The sequence below is a fragment of the Thunnus thynnus genome, chromosome 2 (genome assembly GCF_963924715.1).
Source record: "Thunnus thynnus chromosome 2, fThuThy2.1, whole genome shotgun sequence".
Taxonomy (NCBI): Eukaryota; Metazoa; Chordata; class Actinopteri; order Scombriformes; family Scombridae; genus Thunnus; species Thunnus thynnus.
Window position 1 is genome coordinate 13944226 of NC_089518.1, and position 26323 is coordinate 13970548.

The window sequence follows — 26323 nt, forward strand, 5'->3', positions numbered from 1 at the left end:
AAGCCAATTGTGGTTTAGTATGCAACTTTGATAAGTGTGATGTGGAAACTTGAAGCCTCCAGTGCAAATAGACTGAGAAAGGACTTTTCAGTTAAGTAGGAGACATCTTGTGTTCAGTTGTTACATTTGTATACTCATAGATTCTGTTGTTTTTTTGTTTTGTTTTGTTTTTTTATGAGGGAGAAGGAGTAGATGTAATTTTAACTTTAACTTAGAGAAAAATACATCTAACACAAATCATTATTCAAAGAAGAGTGTTTTTATATGTCTTCAAACATGTCTGGAGGGGGTCTTTAAACATAAATTAAAGATTTATGAATATGAGTTATTAATGTGAGTAATTGGTGATACTCACGACAGGACTGCAAAGGTGACCAGAGTGATGGCAAGACAAAAGATGGAAATTGAGCAGCCAACATAACCAATGGTTGACAGTGCCACCTGGTGGCCGGTGGTGAGCTGTATATGGAGACACAACGCCAATCAACAATGGACCAGACAACATGTAAAAACATTATTATTTTGCGTACATGGTGGATTGGTACATTGTGCCAGCAACACACATGCAATGCTAGTTCTTTCCAGTCTCCTGGCCTGTCTCAGTGAGACTCTGCAAGTCTTATTAGCCAAGAAATTCAAAAGAGCTTGGTAGAGTTTATGATGAATAACACAATATTGACCTTCATTAGTATTTTCTCAGGCAGGCTACCATCCAGGACTGGGCACGAATATACTCTTTAACTGTCATAAAGTCTTAGTAAAAGTCTCCAGAGTAAAGGATAAAAAAGTTGGATACGACAAACGTTTTCACTAATTGAGAGGTATGCTTTTTTAAAAAAAAAAAAATACATGTCTTAAACATTTGAAATAAAGTTGTATAAACTCATTGTAAAAGTACAGTTAAATACCTGTTTTTATGGTTTTGGGATAAGCAAAATGTACATTGTCCAAGAAGCTAAAGAGTGACAGTATCGTGTTTCTCCATATGCACATGCCCATGGTGTACAGCCTTGTGCATTGATGTTGTTTTGGAGTTCAAGCTATTTTGAGGGTTTGGGTTTGTTTCTCCATTAACTGTCTTCACATGTGCCTTGTCATTATGAGGGCAGAGGAGTCTCAACCTTCCAGAAAAGGGATACGTGGGATGTTCCCTTGCAGCTGAGGGATGAGGCAGCCCACTAATTAGAGACTGGCTAAGGGAAAGTATAGCATCAAATAGACTTCTGCTACTTAAATACAGCACTGGCCCACTTAGCAGCAATAAGAACTCCTTCTCTCTATTTAAAGAAGCCAACAGGGTTGCTGACCATACTCCTGTGGCACATATTCTTGGATAACAAAGAGTCAGTCTGTGGTGACAATGCTCATGGGGTTGGCATTCCAAGTTGCTCTAAGTGCAGATAACGTAAATGTAAAATACTGAGCAGAAGAGTGTTAAGAATTGAGGAGAAGCAGCAAAACTGTTATCCCAGATGTTGTGAAGTGACAGTAACAGCTTTTGGTCAATCTTTAAAGGGACAGTTTTTGTACTCATGGGGGACTGTGGTCCTTGAGGAATGGACCACTGACCTTTGCAGTGATCCAAAAGAACCACATTAATCATGGTTGTCCACAGCACTTCTGTATAAAACCACCAGTGAAACCGACATTGTGACTGTGCAGGTCTGCTTACAATTGACCTACAGTGAGGAAAAGCAAACTGTCCAAAAGGCAGCAGTGGGGGCTTCTGGTTGGTGGTTTAGTGTGTGGTAGACCGCTGTTTCCTTTCTAATTATGCTACAACAAATCTACTTATTTGTGACAAGACACAGAGGGAGGGGTACACTTTTGAAAAATGGTGGTATTAACCTCCCTTTAAAAGTAGTGGGAGGTTTACTGTGTCTGCAAATGTCCTTACAACAGATTTATAAAAAGCTCTGTGGTGAGAAAGATCATGTTGAACCTTCAATAATTTATTTTTTGGCCACTTGGGGGCAGCGCAGCAAGCTATACACACAATGCTGACACATTATCATCTTATAAAGTTGATATGGCTAAAGTGTTAGCAAAATGTTGCCTATCCAGTAGATATGGAGCAACATTAGCATTCATTTTGGATTTCTAGCCACCAGGCAAATGTAAGTCCAATTATTCACTTTAGTCTCCCCCAAGTCCTGAGGAAAATGTTTGTGTCTTCAGCTGCTAAATGCTCCACTGTGTTTGCCAGATAGTCGCTAACTTTGTCTGTTTGTCATTTGGTGCTGGACAGGTAGTATATTTCAGGATTATCAGGGATTTTTCCCTGAAAACAGCTGCCTGTTGTGGCTTGAGACGAGGATGATGAGAACAGTGAGAGTCAAAGCAGCAGAAGCCAAAACAATAAGCTGAAAGAAGCTAAAGCGCTCCGTAGGGGAACTGTAGAGTTGTGAAATAATTCTTCGTGGGTTCATTGTAATGAGCAATTTGTTCCACATTACATGTATTAGTTTAATCTGTTGTTAATATAAAAATATTAATTGCAGCAGCTTTTAAGAGTGGCCTCATACCTTTAATGGCACCACTTGCATAAGGATGGCAAAGTTGGTGAGGTGGTTGCACAGACACACAGAGTATGTCATGTTTCCATCTGAGCGTACACAACCTTCGTTGGACCATACTCCCTCTTTTGAACTGAAAAGGAAGACAATTATGTATTATTTACAGAGAAACATACAGAAAATACATACATATAACGATGTGAGCATTCAAAGCTAAAATAGGTTTTTAGAGGATAACTACTGGCAAAGATCACTTAACATGATCCATTGTGGGAAGCAAACTGAGAATTTTCTTTTCTGAATTTACCAGGGCAACCTGACAGGGCGATCCAATAATTCACATTTTTCTTGAGCTTCGGGGCAAAGGGGAGTCAGGAGAGGAAGCCTTTGAATCCAACTAAAACACACTCCCTTTTAAAATGATTTATGCTCTCTAAATAGTGTTTTGGCTTCACTTATCATAGCACCATAATTTTTCAGTGGGCTGTTGCTCAAGATACATCAAACTGAAACTGCAAGACACATAACGCCGGGTGTTTTTGATTTGAATGAGAAAAGGGAAATACACCTTTTCCAAATCTTATGTTATTGCTCTTGATTCAAGAGTTGTGCAAAGAATATGCAAAGAATCAACAATCAAGACAAAGCCTCTCTGGCTGCACATCTGAATGAATAATTGGGACATGCTGTATCTAAATCATGAACACAGACCCACCTGTAGTCCAAGAAGGCACAGTAGAGGAAGACTTTATTGCTCTGATTTAATACTTGATCCTGTTGTTCTTTAGTCTGAAAAGGAAAAGTAAAATAAAGTTAAGACAATCCTATCTTTAAATATGTGGCATAAGAAAACATTTGTTTTGGATTGTACTGGCTCATTAAATTACAAGTTTTGTTGTTCCAAATCTCACAGACACCTCTTTGGAAAATGTGCTTTGATAGAGAAGACAGCATTGAATATTTAAGACACAAATTAGCCTCATTCTTTCCTTAATACAGTCTTTCCTTTGCCATATGCTCAACAGAATCAACAGATCTTGATGTATTGCAACACAAAAAAATACTGTACAACTGACTTTTGGATCTAAGGAGGAATAAACCACTTCATTAATTCAGCTTCTGATACAAAATAAAATGCTTCATTGGTGTGTACATGCCAATAAATTCAACTAGAAGGGCCTGAGATCATATTAAAGGAAAGACAAGACGCAGATCGACACTCAGCAAAGGTGATTATTCTGCTGAAAGAAAATCCCTACTGTCTTCAAGAATCTTATTTGATTATAACTCACTTTTTCCATGTCATTCCCTAATATGAGATTTGGCATCCCTAGAGACAGTGAGCTAATGGCTAAAGTGCAAGAATTCAGTAATTGGGGCTTGGCCCTGGTTTCAGGTCAAACCACTACCCTCCTCAATCTGTCATCCGAAGAAAACAACACTTTCATTGGCTGGTTGGGTGTATACTGAGAGACTGCTCACCTCCTCTCATTCCTCGAGCCTCGACTCTCAGACTGAATAAGTATATGATTAGATGGACTGTGTCTGCACTATTTCCTTCTGGAAAAAGTGAGAGTGAGAGTGAAACTGACAGTCAGGCTGTCTGTTTCCTGGCCCATAGGCTCAGTGATTCATATTACCAAAGCATAGCACAATACGTTGACTTCATTGTGTAACCAAAATCTTTGCTCTCATTCTGTCTGTTTTGCACATGCGGCTCTTTAGTCATTATGTATTGTTACCCTCGAGATGAATGCATGGATAGATATTCATGTGGCCCATTAGAGCAGGCAGGACAATGGATCCAAGAACCATGAGAGCGCCATAAATGCACCCCGTCATCACAAGCTGGCGGCCAGCTTTGAGGAGCTGCAAGCAACCCCGTGGGTGAATTTACTGCTCCCTTGTGGGCTTTAATAACTCACATTTCTTGTTGGGTGTAAATGAAAGCAGATGGAAGAGAGACAAACTGTAATTGGCACACTGTAAGCCTTTGCTTTACAGTGTCATATTTGCACTCCACAACTGCTGAGCCTTTAATGTTGCAATGAAGGAAGACTAATTATCCACATTAAGCACAAATGTAAACCCTGTCTTGTGGGAAACAATCCATAATTATCAAACCCTGAGAGGTATCAGATACACTCTAACATATACATTAACTAACAGACCATCAGACATGAGAGAAGTGCTGTTTGGCCATGCTTCCTCGCTAGCAACTGTCTGTTTGTGGTACATCCAGCATGTGCTTTTGAGTTGATATCTGTGGAGAGGTGCAGGGACCTGAAAGTCACTGCTGAGTGTTAAAATGCACTCGGAGATCTGGCCAAGCTCTGCGCGCACACCGTTGTTCCCCAGTGCCCCAAGGCCTCAACATCTACCAGCCAAGACTGCAGCTGGCACTCCAACTCTCTTATTAACACCAGAAGGCCAGCAAACACCACCTTGGAAATCACTTCGAGCCTCGTAAGAAGGATAGACAGAGAGAGGAAGAGAGGAAGAGGGGAGAGAGGAAGCTAGTGATTGGAGAGTGATGCAGAGTGACAGACTGATAAAGGAGAAGAGTCAGAGAGAGAGGCTGATAAATCATAGATAGGGTATTTCTAATGCTCCTATGTATGTCACTCTGTCCCATTTGATGCAACTGTCAACCACATCTTCATCTTCACTGGTGACATAACAGTGCTTACTTTAACAACAACTCAGTGACCGTTGGACTTTACAACAGTGGAGTTCAGAAATGAAAGAAAACAGTCTTTAATCCTCAGATTCACCAGCAGCTATCAGTGGTGGAAGAAGTATTCAGATCCTTTAAGTAGAGGTACCAGCAGCATCTACCTAGCAGCAAGATGTACCCAAAGTATCAAAGTAAAAGTACTCGTTGTACTTGTGAGTGATGCGTTATTGTATATGACATTATTAGATTAAATAGATTGTGTGAGAAGAATTTTACTGCTGTAACTGGTGACATAACTGCTTTATACACTGTTTTGTTTTGTCCAGCGGCTCCCAACCAGGGGTCAGGGCCCCTGCAAAGGGTTAAGATAAATCTGAGGAGTCATGAAGTGATTTATGAGGGAGGAAAAAAAAAAACATTCTGCTACACATATTTGTACTCATTTCCTAATATTTGCATTTTTTTGTGAAACATTAGATGATTTAACGTCTTTGGGCTTGACATTTTTATTTAAATGACACCATCTGGGAGGTTTAGAGGGGACATTTTTCTTTGGTAGAAGTGCTGTCAACTCATAGACATCTGAAATGTGACAAGAGGTCCCGTCTAGACACAGATTTTTTATGAAAAAATATTCTTTGAGGCCTTTTTTGCCTTTAATGGTGAGAGAGACGCAGAATGACATGCAACAAAAGTCTGCTGCTACATGCCACATCACATAGCATGCATCTTAACCAGAAGACTACCGAGACATAAGTTTATCACATTTTTTCATGTAAAATCTTAATCAGAAAAGTAACTATAGCTGTAAAATAAATGTTGTGGGGTAAAAAAGTACAATATTTCCCCCTGAAATGTAGTGAATTAGAAGTAGAAAGCAGCATAAAATGGAAATACTCATGTATTGTAAAGTACAATCACCTTCAAATTGCACTAAGTAAATCTTTCACACTAGCAGCTAGTAGTATTTTGGGTGCACAAATATGACTTAGCTGAGGCAGCTGCCAGGGGAGAACATTACTGTAAATTATGATACTTGTTTGGAGTAAACAAACTGCTTATAGCTGCCATGTCATTATATGCCTGTGATACGATCATGTTTTACATAACAACAATTTATGTGGAAATTCCGAGCATTGTTTAAGATTTGAATGGTGTATCCTGATGACGCTAATGGCGACACATCTATCAACCACGTACACCACCACACCATCAGCTGTCATGTTGAATAAATGGCCCTGAATGCTAACATGAGAAACGCTGGCTGCTGCCTGATGTATACATCTCTCTAGCACAAACTAAGCCGAGTCCTTTTTCTGGTTAATGACTGTGTTGAGACTGTTTGGTAAAATGATGAGGGATGGAAATAAACACTCTCATGCATCACAAAAGTATATAAGTCTTAGATGACATATAGAACCCAGTAATTTGTGTAAATCCAAGCTTTTCTGTCCTCTGTGGTGTCTGTCAGACCTCCCATGACTGGCAGAGCTGGAAGCCGGAGCCTCGCTGTGGTTGAGCTAGCTTCAGCAAACACCGACAGCATATGCCTCTGCAAATCCCAAGACTTCGGGCAATTACAGGCCAATTTAAATCCTAGCTTTTGACGGCTGGTTTTCAAGTATGGTGCCATCTATTGACCTTGTTTCAACAGTCAATTCAAAACAGACAGACGAGTGCTGTCAGAAAGTAGACTGTCACACAGTGTCCTGTGCATACACGCACGCACACACAGGCTTCCATTTCTGTACTTTAGTCTGCAATAATCTAAATTTAAGAAGTTAAATTCACAAATGAATTAGCTTGCAGCTATGCATTCAACATTAAACTTTCACAAGAAAGAAAACTTAATTTTTTTTTAGTACTGAGTGAAATGGACAAAATCATATATCATGATATTTTTGACCAAATACCCCGTTATTGATATTGCAACATTATTGTAGGGATGACTTTTGGGGCTTTAACACAATGATATTTTTGATAAATAATCATCAATAATGTTGATATAATGACTAAGTGTATAAAGGCAAATAACAGAACAGCTAGAACAGTCTGTAAGTTCAGAAAATTACATCACTTTACTGTAATGCAGCCTTTAAAACCGGGAGAAGACAACACTTATGACATATCATGATATATATTGCCCAGCCCTAATGACCATTACTGTATACAGTAATATTATGCAGCAGTGAAACCGAATCAACAGCGGTCTACTTTTTACAAAGCCAGATGGAGATATCTACGTAAAAGTTTCAGTTACACTCGACAATAATCATATGTGATGTGAGCACAAAATAGTCAGCATAAAAAAAATCAGACATTTTGACCAAAAATAAAACATTCAAACTCCACAAAGGGCTAGTAAGAGGACCTTGAGTAAATGTTTGTCAAATATGAAATATCGCTTATAAAAAAGTCCTGCACACACCCACTCAATCCATCCAGCACTGGCACAATGGGATGTAGCCACAAGTGCAGTCAGGCATATTTCAGGAGCAAAGAAGTCTAAATAAAGGCTTTGGTTGCGCTAAATTTAAAAAGCAGCAAAAAAGGAAAAAAAAAAATTACACAACAGTATGAGTGAATAAGTCAGCAATCTTAATCTTCTCCTTTTCCCTCAAATGTTCCAAATATTTGAGAACACAGAGAGCCAGTGTGTAATTTGGACTGCACTTTCTGCGTTTGGTATAGCTATCATTTCTTAACAGTGCAGCTGCCAAGAGGGCCCATAATAACAGCACTGAAACTCATCAGTCACACTTTATAAAACTACAACGTATTATTTAAAACTAACATCTTTTTTGTGGAAATGTACAGTAGGTGAAAGTCTTGTTAAATGTGTGAGTCAACAGAAGAAAAGACTGGCTAAGGTGTAGTCAGCTTTTGACAATGGCTGAATTGTTCCGCCTAACAACAGAGTCCATAATTGCATTTCCCAAAAGCTACAGTAACTGCTGTTAAATTTAGTAAGGGAAGGAAACACTTTATTGCAGTATGTCTGGGAAAGGCACGCAGAAGTATGGTGAAACATTACTCAGTGCAGTCGGCTCAAAGAACACTAACTGCAGCTCAAAACTTGACCTGGAGTTTGAGAAAAATATGCCCATTGAACCACCTTAAAGTCATGACATTACAGCATCACGCTAACAAAACGGAGTGTAGATCTCATTGTCATTGTAACAGGGCTTTTCAATCAGAGGTTGGTCTTAAGCTGATCCACGTACAGCATGTGAAGTAAGTATCTGAATCCATGCAGCTAAACACAAATGGCCTTGAGTGAGCTCATTGTGTCAGGGGAAATGTAATAAGACATGCAGCTGTGGTCTCGGCTCAATTTCTGAGATAGACACTAAAAACAAGGAGAAGTGTTGATAGGCATGCAGGGTGTGAGGAAAACTGGGGACAATTAAACAACCCCAGAAGTTTTGATAAGGTGAGTGGTGGACGCTGAGAAATACTGTACCGTGACTGTTACTTTGGCTCAAAGTAGCAAATATGACAAAGGTTTCTTTCCTTTCAGAGCTAATCTCACATGACAACGGGAGAGGTTCTCCATGCATGAATTCATGTGTTAAATTCCCACAGGCTTTCATGTGGGCCCACCGTAACGTTTCTTTGGTTCCTAGCCCGTTTCTGTTGGAGCAATATGTTTGCATTTGTAAGTTGATGGTTGCATTTTGAGCCTTCGCAGAGAAGTTTGAACGTGGGGATCACACGGGTCAATAAGATTTTAAGCTTGTGAGAAGATAATAAGAAATATTTTCAAAACCTTCACATTCAAGTTTGTCAATGAATAGAAAAGATTCATAGTTGTGGAAAAAAAAATGAGAATGTCTAAACAAAATTTGTGCAAAATTGACATCAACAGTGAGGTTACAAAAAGACACTAAGAAGAACAACATTGGGAACATATGAGTCCAGATGATTCAAAGGAGAAAGATTTCTGAAAAAAAATTGTATAAAATTTGTATTTGCAACTTAAATGCGTGACATCAGTGTCACACACATTGTGGGAAGTTTGGGTTTCACAATTTTCTGCTTTGACTATTTACTCAGATGTTCACAAAAGCAGTTTTTTTCCTTTGTGTAACCTCACCATTGATTTAAGATGTGAAAATTTTTATTTTAACAGTCTCTAATTCACTCATCCAGTTTTGCCTCAGGTTTGAGTGAAGGCTGATTTACAACCACCGGTTTTAAAGTTCTTTCTGAACATTATTTTACAAGCTCATTTTTCTACCCACATTGAAGCCCATAGAAAAACTTGTATATACAAAATCAGCACCAAGACCTTCCCTATCTTCCTCTGGCTTCAAACTGGAGCTGCATGTAGTGAGAGGTGGTGGTCGTAGGGATAGAAGGGGGGAGCTAAAATGGGAGGAGCTGTAAAGAGAGGCCCTAAAATCCAACTCTTTTGGCAAGAGAGGAATAGCAATAGCCAGACCTCCATCTGTGATTGATCAGTATGCTGGCTCACACAGCTTGTGTTTGTATGTGTGCTGGCGTATGGATGGGTGTGGGTGGTTGGAAGAGAGGGAGAAAGAGAGAGAGAGGAGAAGAGGCTTTGCCCACAAGCTGGGCTGGGCGTGTGCTAGGAGTTATAAAAAGACTGGCAATAAAGAACGGTTATTATTGTGGCAGAAAAGACTGATACCAGTATTTGCTTACATGATTAAACAATTAAGAGTGTGGGTATCAGAAAGTGTTAAATAACCTTTGCATGTTTATGTTCAAAGTGGCTGAACAATTAATCCATTATTTTCTGCAGGAATTAAGGAGCTCCAAGGAGTCTAGACATCTTTGTTAACAAAAGCCACCCAGTTTCCCTTGTTGCCCCTGACCTCTTTCCTTTCTTCACATCAAACTCTCGCTTTCATGTGCCCATGAGAAGGAACCTATTTGTTAAACGTCACAGGACAATGTGGCCGCTACTTTTGTGTCCAGCCACTTAGTGCATAGTTGAACTGATAGAACAATGGTGAAAGTCAATTGAGTCAATTTGATGAACTGAGTCATTACATTCTCTTAATTTTTTTAACTTTTCAGGGAAGAAAATCACAGTTACATTCAGTCTGTGTAGAAAAGAAGACGCTGCCAATGTTAATAATTTGTAGTTCTACTTTACTTCACAAATTAAATGAAGTAAAAGTCAATTAAGGGATGGACGGAGACACCAGCACTCTTCCTCTGCTGCCAACCTGTGTCACCGTTTGCCTTGGACCTTCTTATGAGGCTGCCAAACTAACACACGACTTTACAAGCCTGTAAAGTCATGCCCTCCTTGTCAAAATCTGCTTTTCAAATCCTCTCACTTTTGACCCTATAAAGAGTGACTTTGCTCATGAAAAAAAATCTTTCCATTCATTCACTTCATACCATCAGTGTGATGCTTTGAAGGAGGAAGAGGACAGGGAGGAGGTGTCGGTGTTTTTATGTATGTATTAATGTTTAACTACAGACCCCAGTGCTTCCCACCCTCTTTTTTCTTCTCTTCTTCTCTCCTTTGGCCCTCTCAAACTGAACCTGAGTCAGACAGTAGTAATAAATCACTGGTGGAGCCAGGGTCCAATCACCACTGTGGCCGAATGGCGTGAGAAAGCATGTGGGCCTCCAGCAGCCTTGATAACGCCTTCTCTGGGTATCAAACTTGGACCGTGCCATCACGTAACGCAGCACGTCGGCTCTGACTGAGTCCGTTGGGAATTGCATTACCTCACTGTAACAGCACAGTGAGGTCATGCCATTCAATCAAGAGAGCAAGGTCACCCAGACACCAACGGCATGGCTTTGACCTTCAGAGAGTGGTACCTGCCATGACACCAGGTTGGTGACACCATCAATCCATGGTACATATGGTTTATCTTGGCAGGTGTAAGATAAAGAAAATGGATGGCATTCTGAGTCTGAGTCATTACACTAAGTGACTGTTAGTACAGTACAAGCGATGGCACACAGGACTAACCATGGCAACACGAAAAGACATATGAGAAAGCTGACACATTACGACTTCAGACACATTCAGCCTCCCTGCTAAGTTTTAATGAAGTCGCTGGGTACTTGTCTACTCTCCGAGGTTAAACCACTGAACTTGTGCCATGAGAGTACACCTTTGACCTTTAACTTACGCAGACAGTAAAGAGCGACATAAACAATGACGGGAAAGGTCTGCCACATACTGCGTGAGCAGCCCTCCCTGCCTCCAAGCTAGGGAGGCGATAAGTATCCATCAGCTGCCAAAGACATTAAAAATCCAAAAATAGTCACTTTTTGATTAAATCCAACTACAGGTCTGTGCGGCAAACCAGTTATAGCAAAACAATCCGTTTTCTGGACGTGTTCACAGCCAAAAGTGCTTGTGTGCCAAATTAAAATGCAGCTCCTAAATATAAATCATTGTCCAAGCTATGCAGCCTAAGTAAAGTTGAAAAGTGCTGGCACACTGCGTTCCAATCAGTATGTGTTAGTAATAAGTATAACAGCTTATTTGTAATGGGGTAGAAAGGAAAGAATGTAAGAAACCTGATTTATCCTTACATCAGAAGTAAAGGCAATCCAAGTGAAATAGAAACACCTTGACTCAACAGAGAGCAGAGCTGGTGAGCATCTCCAGCACCCCCATAACAAAGGAGATTATAAGCTCTCTCCCATGGTGTCAGCTAAAACAAACACAGTAATCATTGTCACAGAAAGCAGGCCAGATAATTGTAGCATAAACATTTATTTCACCAAGGAAAATGAAGGCAAACAAACCGATATTGCCATGGTTTCATGAAGCTGCATGGTTTTCATTTGTGCTCTTGTGAGTGAGGAGGAAAAAAAGCCTATTTGTAAGTCATTTCAATAGAAAATGAATGGTTTTTGCAGGACTTTTAAATTGAACAGAGCTATGTTAGTGGGGGTTTAGTCAACTTGTTTTGTCTTAATAATTGCTATTGTATGATTGACTAATATGCAATTAACATCATGCATTTAAATGAAAAGAATGGCTTCACCATCCATTCATTGTGCAGAGGATTAAACACATACTATGGCTGTGAAGTTCACCGCCACATTTCTGACTTTACAAGGAAGCAAGCAAATGCGATACACATTTGTAAGTTAATTTTCATTATGAGTTTCCCATGGAAAACTGGCACAGCCCCTGCCATAAAGCAGTGAAGAAAAAATATGTTGTTCATAAAAGCAAGTTATTGTTCCCTTCAAAGTGCCCTAAGCCGACAGTTCAAATGTCCATAATCAGTTCTCTTTCTGGAAGCCACATGCTCTGCGAGGGAAAATCTAGGCAGGCTAATGAAAACCAAAATAGGCTTCGCTCTTTGTGTTGGTGAGTGCCCAGCTGCACAAGCCTCGGTCAGTGATAGACGCTCATCTTCTTACATAAGAGAACGCCCAAAAATAGAGCTGATAAATTTCATATGGGGGGATCCAGCTACTGCAGCCACAGGCGAACCGTGGCCTTCTTCCCTCTGATAAGGCGGGTGTCCCACACCCAGCAACTGGAAAAATTAAGCACTCCATTTTCCCAGTATGACTGACTCACCCAGAGGTAAATAGCAGATAAAGACATGAGTCAGATAAGAAGAAATGGGAACAGTTAATATATTGCACAAGTTGATTCTTACCAGGACATGAGTGAGAACAATCTTGATGAGTGGCGCTCCAGAGAGGTTGATTGACAGGGCCGGTGAAGGCTCCACTTTCAGAGAAATTAGGCAACTTGCTACTTGAATCTTATGATCCTTGAAATCAACTGCTTCGTTAATCCTAAAATACAAGAAGACGTGAGAAAACAAAGAGATTTAGATTCAGACACAGAAGACAGAGGAGGAGTAACAGAGATAGAGGACAAGCGAGACAAAAACAAATACAGTCGGATAAATAAGAAGAAATCCACGGTATCCTTGCACAGGCACCAACACATAAGTGTTACACACTTGCTCAGAGCAGTAGCATTTAAGTGGGACTTTGATCTGTCTATATAATTAATCATGCTGACAACCAGCAGCGTTGCATCAATAGTCTTTCAGTGCCATCTGATATGTGACATTGAGATCATACAAGCATCACCTCTCTATCATGATACAAAGGGGCACTCTCACCCGCAGAGAGAGCGGAGCAGGGCAGTGGGACGGCCATGTTAAAAACAATCAGTCACTAACACCTCCAGATGTTGTCACGTATTTTTTTTTTTATTTTTTATCACATTTGGTACTTAAACTTCTATGAAGGATGAGAAATGGGGAAAAACAGGTTGCTTAATCGCTGTTATGTCAGGTTTGGTAAAAATAAACATTGCAGCTGTAGTGGAACAAGCTGGCCCAGTGATGAGACAATAACTAAAGGGCGGGGCGGGTGGAGGCTGGGGAGGGGGGGGGGCGGTAATGGATATGTAGAGCTAATAGCAGGGTGTATCAGTCAGGGGAGGTTGAGTGGTGAGATGAGAGATAGGCGAGGGGACAGATAAGACCCTGGCCCCAGGCACCAGCCGTTCTGTGGTTCAGGAAACATGGGCGCCTTAGTGCCAGTCAACATGATTCCTCACACAGGAAATATACAAAGAGGGAAGCCTTTTGAGTAGCTAGAGTGAATATTTGCAATTAACATTTTTGTTTAGAATATATAGTCCCAGATCCTCGCCAAACCCAAAGTGGGATGTCAAAACCTTCAAGTTTTATCTGACTTTATTGTGTGTTGTCCTGTCCTCTTACCTGGTCTTGATGGGGCTGATCTCATTGTAGTAGCTGTGCATGTTGTGGTAGAAGAGGCCAACGATGGTGGTTTGAGCTGAGGTAAAAAAAAAAAAAAAAAGCAAAAAAAAAAAGCATGCACATAGTTGAATGTATGAGGCATGAGCAGGGGGCTGGAAATGTAATGCAGTGCTGCTAAAATGCTCACAAAGAAGGGAAGTTAATTAACGTTGCCCTGCCGCCGCACACTGGCACCGGCAGCCTAATAGGATAGCCGTGTACTCGCACAAGGGTGAAAGGGAGAGGGCCACAAACCATGTGGTTGTTGGGAAATCTTATGAAACCTCTACATGACTTCACCAGTAGAGCAGGAGGTCTGGTCCCCCTCCCCTAATCTGACCTATCATCCAGCTCGGTCCCACCTCAATACTGCAAGATAAACAATAAAATTGGAGGAAACCCTTAATGGTCCTGTTCCTCTTTTCAAAGGGCTTCTAGCCGGATCCGTTGACTGTGACAACAAAAGCCTGCTGATGTCAAACAAATGTGCGGTGTATATGCTGCGGGAGAGTTTTTAACCTTCCAAAAAATCATGTCAACAGAACACCCACCCTCCTCCTACCCCCCGGCCAGTCCCGCAACAGATCACAAGGTGGCCAGTTTGCTTGTACAACTCTCCTAAGGAAGACGGGGAATAAGAAAAAAATTAATAACAGACCAGTCTGCAGCACTCTCTCTCTCTAATTAGGATGTAAAACCTCCCCTCAGAGCGTTTCATACAGCCAGGTACTAAGACCTATGAGTTAATTTGATCCTGGCTCTAATGTGTCAGAAAAAACATATATTCCATTTCTGATAATAGTCCTTTAATGAATTATTAAAACGGTTTATTCCAGTGTTCGTACGGCAACATGGTGCATGCAGCGGCCAGGTGGAGCCAGGGGAATCTGACCTGAACACAAAGTCAAGCAAACAGTTTTAATGTCCACCGTAATTACTACTCCCCCTCACTCTGACTATGTGAGTGCACTCTTTTTAATGACAGAGGAAAGTGGAGAGAAAAAAGTGCTCTCTCTCATTCTTTCTGTTTTGAATAAAAGAGTAACTGCCAACATTAAAGTCATAGCTGGATTTCTACGGTGCACCATAAAGCCACACAAAAGCTCTCATGGCACTCCTGTAGTACACTCTATGCTATGTTAGTGGTCTTAAATCTAAGCATAATAAATTACCGGCCAATAACAAGAGCCTCCCAGCTGGACAATTTTCTCCTGGCAGAATGAGTGCACGACTAATGCGCGGTGTTCACACTCAACCTGGAGAAGTTGCTACTTTTTATGCAGAGAATCCTCAAGCAAGGAAAAGGTCTATTTTGTACATCAACTAAAGGAATGTGATGTCTGAACATCTGTAGTTTGAAATATTGGCACTCACACTGCATGGTGAAAGCCTCGCCGGGCACAGAGATGTAGTTCTTGCCCTCCATGGGGAAGCGGTAATGCGGCAGGTTGTAGTTCTGTGGAAGTTTCATCAGATAGTAATCTGTAGGGTCAAAGGTTAGAAAAAGCGAGAGAGTGTTGAGAAAAACAGACTGAGAAGCATGAAGCATCAATCTGCTTTATCAGGGGTGGATCAAAGATGTGAGGCGACCCTTGGGAGAAAGACACAAGCAATTTAGTGGCAAACAAAATATTATGCAAAAGAACAAAAACCCCACACCCGTGAGAGGCAAGGTGGGGGGGTGGGGGATGACCCCCTCCAACTCTGCTTATCTGACCCGTATTTGTCCTCTGGATAAGAAAACGAATGATGTCAGCTTGACGCTCCATGTCCTTCTGTCCTAACCGTGTCAACACAAACTTACAAACAGTGAGTCACTTTATGGAGAGCTGACCCAATACTGACCTGCAACAAAAGATGTTCCACCCAGGGAGATGAGGGAGTTCGGGCTGGGCTCCAGGTTAGTCACCATGTGTTCCATCACTCTGTCCACGGTCTCGATCAGACCGCTGACCACAGGGGTGGACTGCTGCTCAACAATGACCCAACAGGAAAATGAGCACAATCAATTCACAATCACTGCTTTCAATGTCCAGTATTGCTTGATGCTAATCTATTAAAATGGGGTCACATCTTTAAAATGTGTTTTTGGAATTTCAAATTTATTACATTTTTCTTCACAGGTTGAATTTAAAATATGAAATAGGTCAAGTTAAAGGGGCACCACACCAATTTTACACATAAAGATCAATATATTGGGCCTGGAGAGTACTACTCAATACAATACAATAGAACAGGTTTATAATATCTTCTGTTGTTCCAGAGAGAGTTTGGGCTTTGAAATTAAAAATTTATAACAGAGAGCCTGTGTTACAAACTGGGGGGCATATAGTTTGAAGGACGTTAACCAGGCAGGGAGCATCAAAGGAAATGCTGCTATTGTTTGGATTATGGGAAATCTGGGATCCAGGGTTTTTGGAGCATGACCCATACTAAAGACTATAAATTAGGATATCTCAGCCTCTGTTGCTTCAAAAAAAAACCCCACTCATTTATCGGAGTGCAATACAAAATTGTTAGAGAACAGCTTTAATCAAATAAAAATAAATAAACAAAAAAGCTAGAAAACTAAATATAGGTTAAATAAATTACCACTTAACATTGGTTTTACATATGTAGCATAAAAAACATCAGCATCCAGGCATTACAATTCAATAGTAATAATAGAAACTGGATTAAATGAAGAACAAAAATAAGGAACTGCAAACAATGAGTGTGAAATTAAATACAAAGTTAAATAATGATGATAAGTCAAAAAGTCAAACATGTACCTTGTGTTTTCTCTGGAAGATTATAATCTGTGAAAATGTGATAAAGCGTGAAATTTTCTGACACTCATCATGAATCTGATCAGAAATCGCAAGGGGATTTACCGAACACTGTATCTACTGTCCAAGTTTTGCATTCTCGTACGTGAACATCTGTTTCAGCTTGCTCCTACAAAAACAACCGTGCTTGTTCTGAGCACTCAATGTACTGAAACCACACACTTTCTTCTGGAAACAATGTGTTGGTATATGAAAGCGCTGAGCTTCGGCCAGGATTTACAGTACCGGAAGCGGCAAATGTACATTGAAAGTAAGTCCACACCTCCATATTTGACTCTGTGTTGCCTATGTACAGTAGTTCTATGTGGATAACACTGCCAGGTACTCTTATTGCTAGAATCTGAAACTCATGGATCTCTTAAGTGCTCTTAAGTATTCACCAAATTGCATATGTTTCATTATGTCATGTTTAAACATTGCACAACAACATGGTGAACTCATTTACCTCTGGCAACCCCGGAGAGGACAGCACTTCTTCCACACTTTTGAGAAAAGCCTGGGTGGAAGAAAATGGACATCACGGAACTGTTGCATCATATGCACATGGGTGGGCATTGTGTCTGTGTGTGAACTAGCTTTGCAAGTGTAACATGCGTGTGTGTGTGTGTGTGTGTGTTTGTGTGTTGAACTGTGCTCCAAGACCTGCGTGAGGTTGTTGGCAGTGTTGTGAGGAATGGTCCTATTGGGCAGCGCCTTCAGGAAGCCCAACATTGGCATGGACTCCGGGTCCTGGGAGCTTTGGACCTCCTCATGCTGGCTGTTGACGACAGGAGAACTCACTTCAATGGCTCTCTGGGGAGACAACACATGAGGCATCAAATGAGGTTTATCAGGAGGTCGTTTCCGAAGGAGCATGGTGTTCCAACACACACAGGATGTTTAATGTGACTGATAGCCTGAGTTTGGGGGAATACTTTTTGTACAAGTGATTCAGTGTTGCTCTTTTTCAGCCTAGTGCCCTACAGGGAGCCATTTTGTGTGTAGTGTTGAGCAGCTGTCTCCACTTTCTTCTATTTCTTTATCCGTTTTCTACCTCCAAAGCCCTTTAATAAACAAGACCGCTCTATTCACATGTGCTGTCAATATCCTATTCCTTTTCTTCAAAAGGAAACAATAGTTCAATAAGAAATGAATTGTTTGCATTCAGGGAAAAAAGGCCTTCACCTTGTTCAGTGATTACATTTGTGCATATTTTGGCCCCAAAACTGTATACAAATTATTCAAGCCATTTCTGTGTGAAAGAAAACCTAGATTGTTAACACATGTAGTTTATGCAATTTTACATTGGATTACAATTTTACAGGTATCACAATCACATTTTGTTACTGCAAAGTCAGAATTGACAAACTTACGACTGTTGGTGTAGTTAAAGTGAGTTCTTTGGAGACGCTGGGTGTTGTTGCAGACACCATGGCTTGACCTAGAAAAGCCAAAAATCAAAGGAATCTGTTAATTAAACATTAGATGGAAGGTATAATTCACTCTCTAAAAAGTATTACAGTTTAGATAGCCCCTGCTTGAGTGCAAAAGCTGTAATCTTTCCATTTGAGAAGCATTTTTGTTATTTTGTCATTTGTCCTTTGTTGAACCTGACCAGGCTAGCTTCTATAATGTAGCTGGATTTTATCACCATGCAGCTTTAATAGTTTACAACGCTGGACGGTGCCCAGTCATGAAAGGAGATAGACAAAAGTTGGATAATCAACCACGTAATACTCTGCCACTAGCTCCTGTACAAGGTTAGGATACATTTTTATGTCTTTGCTGTCATTTAATGAAAAACAGCACTAACTAGCTACCAGAAAATGTCCATATATGGATGTACATTCAAGGTATCAGTCTGAACGATTCCTGTTCTTCTTTGGTTCAATGCAACATTTTATATGTGTGCTCTGGAGAAGTAAAAATATTTTTTCTGTAACCATAACAGTTGGGCGCTTTGCATCTGGTAATGGTCTGTAGAATATATTATGCTTTTGTTAACAGCTTCAGAGAAGAAAACAAGGCAATGTGCTCTTTGTTTCACACATCGTGATCAGTTGAAGCTCACATTAATAGCATCATATTATTACCTAACGCACAATGGAAGAGACAGCTTAAACTATTAGTAATCAGTATGTTTCACACACAACAAAAGTTGATTCAGCCAACAAGCTGAAAAGGTGAATTTCATCAGGCTTTGAACATTTCTCAGACAACCATGAAATTTGATAATTGGCTATATCACACAGCAGAATGGTATTTTTTCTAAATTCTGATAAACGTCAAGATGTTTTTGTCCATTTATGGCACTCTCCTAACCAAAGGAGGTAAACAACAAGAGAGCAAAAACAGACAAAGGTCTGGGGGTTTTGTCCTAGCATGTTATAACCTGTCACATTAAATTAAAATGATCTGCCCCCTGCAACCCAACATGCCGCTGCACTCTAATAAATACTTATAAGGCAGAACTATGTGAGCCATGGCACTTACATTGTGAAAGGTCATGAAAATATTTTGTGCAAAATCCACTTGACAAGGAGGTGTATTTGTATAGTTTAATATCTTGTTGTTATGCATGAATGCTGTGGGTGGAATGCGAGGACGGAAATTGCTTTTTAACCCCTATTTCCTCAGAGTGGAGTCAAGAGGGAGGAAGCATTATAACAGACATGCCATCTCCTAGAATGACAGGAAATACTTTCAAGTGGACCGTGATGTCCTACCTATGGCTGCGTTGTAGTAGAGCATGATCTCGTGAGGAGAAAGGGCCCTTTCCCAGATGACAAACTCATCAAATGCCCCTGTTACATAATGATCATAAACCCTGTCATTGCCAGTTCCAATGACAAGGTCAGCGTGGGGGTCGCCATAGTTCTCTGAGACATTGCCGTCTTGATCACCAGCAGTGAGGGTCCCATTGATGTAGACCTTCAGGCCGTCCATTTTTTTCCATGTGAACAGAATGTGGGTCCAGTAAGGCCCTGAAAGAGAAAAACAGAGAAACATAATAAAAAAATGATGTAAGTTTTGCATGTCATTCTTTCAGAGGCACAACTCTGCTTCACCTGGCAAGTTTGTTTGTTTTGTCAAATAAATACATATAAATAGAATAAATACATGAATTTCAAACACTTGTCTTTAACAAAGTTAAAAGCCTGAATCAGCTGAGTGGTATAAGAATGCAGCTCTGGGTTGGTCTTTATTTTGCCACGCTGCTGTCGTGCGAGAGGTTCAGCTTCTGCAATGGGCATACCATGCTTGAGAGCACCTGCTTTCTCTTGGGCAATGAGCTGCTGACTCCAATTCGATTTGTTTTACGGAGACATGGATGAAGGAGCATCAAACTCCTGTACTGCACAGATACAGTGTGAAAAGAGCAGACCGAGATGAGCAGAAAGCACAGAAATCGCTAGGAGGAGGAGGACTATGTATTATTGTGGATAATAGATGGGAAATCACTTTGAACAAGACACTGACTGTGTCATTTAGGCAGTTTTATCTCCCAAGAGAATTTGGAAAAATAAATATAATCCTGACATTCCAGGCCCTGACAATAAAAATTCTGCTAGCAAAATAGCAGAAAGCTATAACAATGTGCTTTCTCGTTCGGGAGACCTTGGCGATTTTAACACCTGTTACATAAGGGGTCATCTGCCAAAACCGGAGCATCATGTCACTTCTCCTACTCGCTCCACTCAAATCTTAAACTGCTCTGTGGAAATATTAAAGACGCATATAAAGCAGTCTGCTGACTGCTCTTGGATAGGTTGGATATGTAATTAATCTCCTTCCCAAGTATGAAGCCAGAGTGAAAACAAAAAAACCTACAACCAAGGAGATACAGGTGTGGTCTGAAGGCAAACTCAGAGACTGCGCTGAGGGCAAATGGGCAAATGTGGGACACTGTCTTTGACACAATATCATGATGTGTAGAGAGGGTAAGAAGCAAGAACATCATGCTATGAATGACCCGATCTTTGTCAATGAGCTGAATGTTTTCTACAACAGATCTGACAGCTGCTTTCTAACATAGTTCCAGTTCCCAAAAAAGGTAAGAGCTATTTTAGTTCATGATTTACATATTGTCTCTGTGAGTCAATAGATAAAGTTTTACAAAATCACCTTACTGCTTCTGTCACTATTCACTTCAGTTAGCTTACGAAAGCCAGAGAGAGGCCTTACCATGCTTGACAGCGTGAGCACCTACAGCACCCCAAAACATATGCTACAGTTTTGTTTTTAGATTTTAATTAAGCTTTTAATGTTCTGCTGTACAATATCACTGCATGGTAGAGTAACCTGAGCAGTAAATACAGGAGCAAGCTGGCAAGGATCATCAGCATGGGCAGTAAATTAATCAGAAGGCCACAGAGCCAGTTAGAGGCTTTTGGGGAACAGAGGGTGAGAAAAAAGCTTTGTGTATCACAGAGAAACCTTCACATAGTTTCTCCAGATTTGAGCAACTAAACTCTGGTAGGCGGACACCTCTGGCAACACAGAATGTAAGAAGTAAGAAGTAATTTATCCCACAGGCACTTGGCTTGATCATTTTTTGAGATTCAATATTAATATTTTTTCATTCAGTATTTCAGTATTCATACTTTCAGTGTTGTGGATGTGTGGAGAATGTGTTCTATTCTATTCTGTGTACAATTAGAAGCATTTTAACAAAATAAGCACTGAAAATGAGGAGACAACGCTGGAGTGTATAGGAGTGAATAAAGTGCAAGAAAGAGAATCGGGAAATCATTAAAAACATTTATCTCCATCATTGATTAATCCGCAGACAAACTACACAATTATTCTAACTGTGAAGTTGCTCATTATAATTTTCCAGACCATAAGGCGACATATTCAAATTGCTTGTTTTCTCCAACCAACAGTCTAAAACCCCAAACTATTCAGCTTGCATCATATATGATGAAGATAAGCAACAAATCTTTACAACTGAGCAGCTGAAGCCAAGAATTTTATCACATTTTTTATGGGAACATGAACGTTTGTACCAAAATTCATGACAATATATCAGATAGTTGTTGAGACATTTCATTCAAAACTCATGTCAAGCTCATGGTGGTGCTGGAGAAAAAGTCAGATGATCATAAAAGTAATTAAGATTAATCCTCTGGGGACAATAAATGTTACAGGTAATAAATGTACAAAATTTCATGGGAATCCATCAAATTGTTTTTGAGGTAAACCCGTCTGGCACAAAGTGGTGGACCAAACAACAGACCAACAAGTTTTGCTCTACACTTTTTGTTTCTCATTATTATTTTATGATATACATGTGTGTCCACCAGACCTCAAGATCAGAGTCTGTTCTGGTCCTGCAGAATCTTTGCAATTAATTTTACAATACAAAGAACTTCCTCTTGTTTCTCTGAAGTAAAAGTCCCAAAAGACAAAACATTCACTGTCTGAAAAAACTTCTACCAGAGGAGCAAAACAACCAAAACACATCAATACTTTTGTGGTTAGAATATAATGTGCCAAAAACCACCGCCACATAAACATTTCAACTCTTTTCATTTAAAGATATGTCTCTTTGCATACTCTGACAGTCTAAGCCTCCACTGATGATTATTTCAGTCATGGGGCACCTCGAGATTTGATCCATTACCCTCAAAGCTTTTCCTCACTTATGTGAAGAGAAAGAACTGACAGATTTTGACATCATGTCCCAAAACTTCGACATGTCACACAGTATGAGAGCCAGATGATGTTTGATCCTCCGTAACTGGACACGCAAAACAAAATTGAGTTATGACGCCCTGTGAATACAATCTTGAGTAATTGCAGCCAAAACAGAAGATGACAGAAGTCATTTGAGAGCAAAATACTGACCTGTAAAAGCTTCACATAACTTTAAGTCTAATATGGTTTATTCCACTTTGTCACAATAGGTTACCAAATCTTTTCATCTTATTAGAATACAAATGTAATGCTTGTAACTTAATTTAAACTATTGGTCATACTATGACTTTCATTATGTTTCACATTTCATCTAACTTTACCTTTACCAATCACCAAAGTCAGGGAACATTATCTTTTTTTAAGATGGGAAAAGACCACATCTCATTACACGTCCATGATAATTGTATGTTTTGTGAAAGATTTATGAAATTTATCCTTGACTTGCCAAATCAAATGTTCGCGGCTACATCTGGTTTCAGTTAACCAAACCATGAATGCAATTACATAGCTTACAATTTATGGTTGAAAACTAAAAAAAAAAAAAACTAAGAAAGACTAAAAAAAAAAAAACTTCCAGACCATTCCTCAGAGGAATTCAGCTGCAAGAACACTGTGTAATTGAAAGGCAAATTCATTCGCAGTACCTGGAACTTTGATATTGGCCTTCCATCTGTGGTTGTTGCCTCGAGTGTAAAACTCCACATAACCTCCAAAGGGATTGGTGTAGACAGAGAAGCCATTAGAGATAACTTTCCCTCCAGAGGCTACAGCAAAACGCGACTCTGCCTCGTGATTTTTCCAAAAAAAGGAGAAAGTAATCCCTGCAGAATGAAGAAAAACATTTGTCATCAATACGAGAGATTAAAAATGATTTGTGCTGTGCCAAGTTATCATATACATAAACTGCAGTACAGATTACAGTGTAATAAGCAAGCAGCAAGTTATGGTGATATTTGACACTCACCCTCAGGACCGCACAAAGTAGGGTCACTAATGCAAGAGTTCTGGTAGTTTCCAAAGTGGAGGAAGGTACCGCCGTTGTCTCCATTCAGGAAGATGCCTTTGTTGACCATTCCTTCAACAATATCTGCGGCAAAGCAAAAATCAAGGACATCATTTTGCTTGAAAATTGAGATAAGTGTCTTCTAGCCAGGAGATCTGCCTTAGTACCAAAATACGGAGAATGTTCAGTTCTCTGCTCGTACGAATAAATCAGCACTGTTACTAGTCAACTAATCATATATTGTTTTGCAACTAATGAACACAAGTATTTTATAGCTTTCTTGGTATCTCATAAAACAACACAAAGACACTTAACATGTGGCTTAAATGTATTAATACAATACAGTTCTGATTTGCTGGCAGTACAAACTGGAATCGTGTGCATCCAAACAAAGAACACTAAATCATTTTTAAAAGCTAAGAATTCCTCATCTTGTGTTGTACGGATGAAATAAAGAGAAAAGTATGAAATGCTGAGCTCTACCGTGGTTAGGTGTGTGGTAGAGCAGACAACAGAGGGCAGTGGGTGATGCACGAATGAATTTCAGTGAGCAGAAGTGATTGATTCTCACCTACTGTTGCAGAAATGTTAGTGTAGGCAGAGTCATTGGTATACACATAGGAAGAGTTATGGGAGGAAGGGAGCACAGTGTGGTTGTGGATTCTGAGAGCTGGACAAAGACAACGGAGAGAAACAGTGATTCACACCTATATAGACACATGACAGAGGAGACAAGAGAACAGTGAAAGAAAGACAATGGGAGGGACGTGGTGCGCAGGTATGAGACAGAGTGATGCTGAGCTGAGTGCACAGTGGCAGCGCTTTTCCTCTTCAATCGAGGAATCTCCTTAAGTCAGAGCGACTTCAAACATCATACTCGAGTCTATACCTGATCCCTCTTCAAATGTATCTCTTTTTGAAAAACTGACAAATGTAGGGACAACATGGCTGCATGTGAAAGAAGTAAATGTCTCTCAATCTATCTCTAAACTATAAATCACGTTTTATCATACTCTTACTACCTCCAGATTACGGGATAATGTATTTAAAGTATAATACAATAAGTTAGCTCACACACCAGATATTTTGTCCTATAATATCAGTGATAAATCTGACATATTGCACAGTATATGAGAGCTTTGCATACAACAGCAGCATATTTAAAAAGCACGATTGCTGTGGTGAAAATAGCTGAAGACCATGCAGAGATCAAACAGACAAAGACATTTAGGTGCTGCGTTCCCAAGAGTATATACAGTTTATATATGCACATACTTATGTTACTTCCGTTAACAAAACCTGGTCTGTTTCCAATCGGGTTCCACAGTTCATGGATTCCTTCCACAGCATCGAGAGGCCAATAATGTGAGGCCGTGGCCAACACCTGCAGGCCTGGACGGAGAGTTCATGGGTAAAACAAGGATCTAGAAAGGGCTTTTCCCCCAATCAAGCTCTGTCGCAATACTCAAAATGTATTATTCTGGCACTCAATTTTGGATTTGGGGGGATTCAAATATTTTAAATAATAAAACAAACAGCTGTGAAGGTTGTTAATGCAGACCAGCAGCAAACAAATCAATAACATCTTCTGGTCTGGATGTTAGCAGATATTATATTTATTGAATCTGTATATTTCTGATCCAATATACAGTATAGCTGTATAATGACATCTAATTTAGCAATTTATGACAGTATGGTTAAATTAAAGCAATCACAACACTCATGCAGAAATGCATTACTACCTGGATGCTGCACAGATTGTACCGCTTCAGCATAAACCTGCAAAGAAATCAAATGGATTTTTAAAGGCTGCTATACAACAGATAATCAGATTACTAAAGGCTGTGACTGGCCTGCACTTGTCAAAAGTTTCTTACCTTCATACAGGAGACAAAAGCTGTGAAAATGTGAATTTGCAAAGAAAGCTCCATAGCTGTTGAAAAAAGTACCATTTCTTCTGTTCTAAAACAATATTGTTAAATCCCCAAATAAAGATGAATCCAGGAGAAGTCACACATTATTCCGAGATTCGGAAAGAATTCTAATCAGTCCACGTGTCCAAAATTTAAAATGTATAAAAATTATAACAAAAGCTCCAGTAAGAAAAAGGTCAATTTAGTGCTCTGGTAAGAGGCAGAAAAACTTCAGAGGTTGTTCTTTCATGATAAAACACTGAAGCCCAACTTCCACGCAGAAAATTGTAATCCGTGATCTTTATTCCTACATTGACCTAAGAGTTGTTTCTAGGCGTTTTATTCTCTGTGCCTGCATCTGGACAATTGCAAAGAGTAGAGAAACTCCGTGGAGGCGCACTGGGTTGTTGGGCTGAACGTGGGAATTGCAAAATGTGATGTCATTTTTGGATCTTCTGAGGAGGGGCGTTACAGCTGTGCGTACATGGCGTTATTTGTGCGTAATTGGAGATTGCGCGGGGATTGAATACTGTGTGATCCAGATAAAAGATTCGGATAAACATTTGTCTCATGATTAGTTTGGATATTGGGGCAGATTAAAGGGCAACACCCTGGACTCTCTGGGAACAATAAGGGATGCTGTTGAGGATGGGTGGTTTTTTAGTAACGGTCTGCTGACAGACACTCAGACACAGAAACTGCTGCAACAGATACAGTATCTGCAACATTACTTTTAACTTTTCTGGGTGATTTATTTATTATACTTCAACCACATTACTCGCACGAAAAAGAAGGAAGATTCTCAAATATAACTCACCACCATGCAGAAATAATATATATAAATAGCGGTGTGACAAATGGGAATTTTTGTTTTGTGACACCAGTTCCGTCACAGTCTCTCAAGGTCCATTTCAATTTGAAGGTAAACAGCGCCATCGCGTGGTCAGGTGGATTATAGTT

General features: G+C 40.0%; 1 protein-coding gene across 2 annotated transcripts in view; it reads right to left on the minus strand.

Annotated features, from left to right (window-relative positions):
• The window catches only part of adgrd1 (adhesion G protein-coupled receptor D1), a 31666-nt gene extending 5424 nt beyond the window's left edge, over window positions 1-26242 (minus strand). Inside the window, exons 1-17 of one of the 2 annotated variants that reach the window (XM_067604608.1) lie at window positions 25328-26242; window positions 25193-25229; window positions 24726-24842; window positions 24022-24120; window positions 23412-23534; window positions 23092-23268; window positions 19474-19731; window positions 18121-18188; window positions 17411-17560; window positions 17214-17264; window positions 15786-15909; window positions 15315-15422; window positions 13902-13977; window positions 12816-12957; window positions 3232-3305; window positions 2526-2649; window positions 356-459 (exon numbers count right to left, since the gene is read on the minus strand). In XM_067604608.1, the coding sequence (XP_067460709.1) occupies window positions 356-459; window positions 2526-2649; window positions 3232-3305; window positions 12816-12957; window positions 13902-13977; window positions 15315-15422; window positions 15786-15909; window positions 17214-17264; window positions 17411-17560; window positions 18121-18188; window positions 19474-19731; window positions 23092-23268; window positions 23412-23534; window positions 24022-24120; window positions 24726-24842; window positions 25193-25229; window positions 25328-25402 (1907 nt within the window). In that variant the 5' untranslated portion in view covers window positions 25403-26242. The remainder of the gene's footprint in view (window positions 1-355; window positions 460-2525; window positions 2650-3231; window positions 3306-12815; window positions 12958-13901; window positions 13978-15314; window positions 15423-15785; window positions 15910-17213; window positions 17265-17410; window positions 17561-18120; window positions 18189-19473; window positions 19732-23091; window positions 23269-23411; window positions 23535-24021; window positions 24121-24725; window positions 24843-25192; window positions 25230-25327) is intronic. The other variant, XM_067604609.1, reaches the window with a different exon arrangement.
• Window positions 26243-26323: the final 81 nt, after the last annotated feature.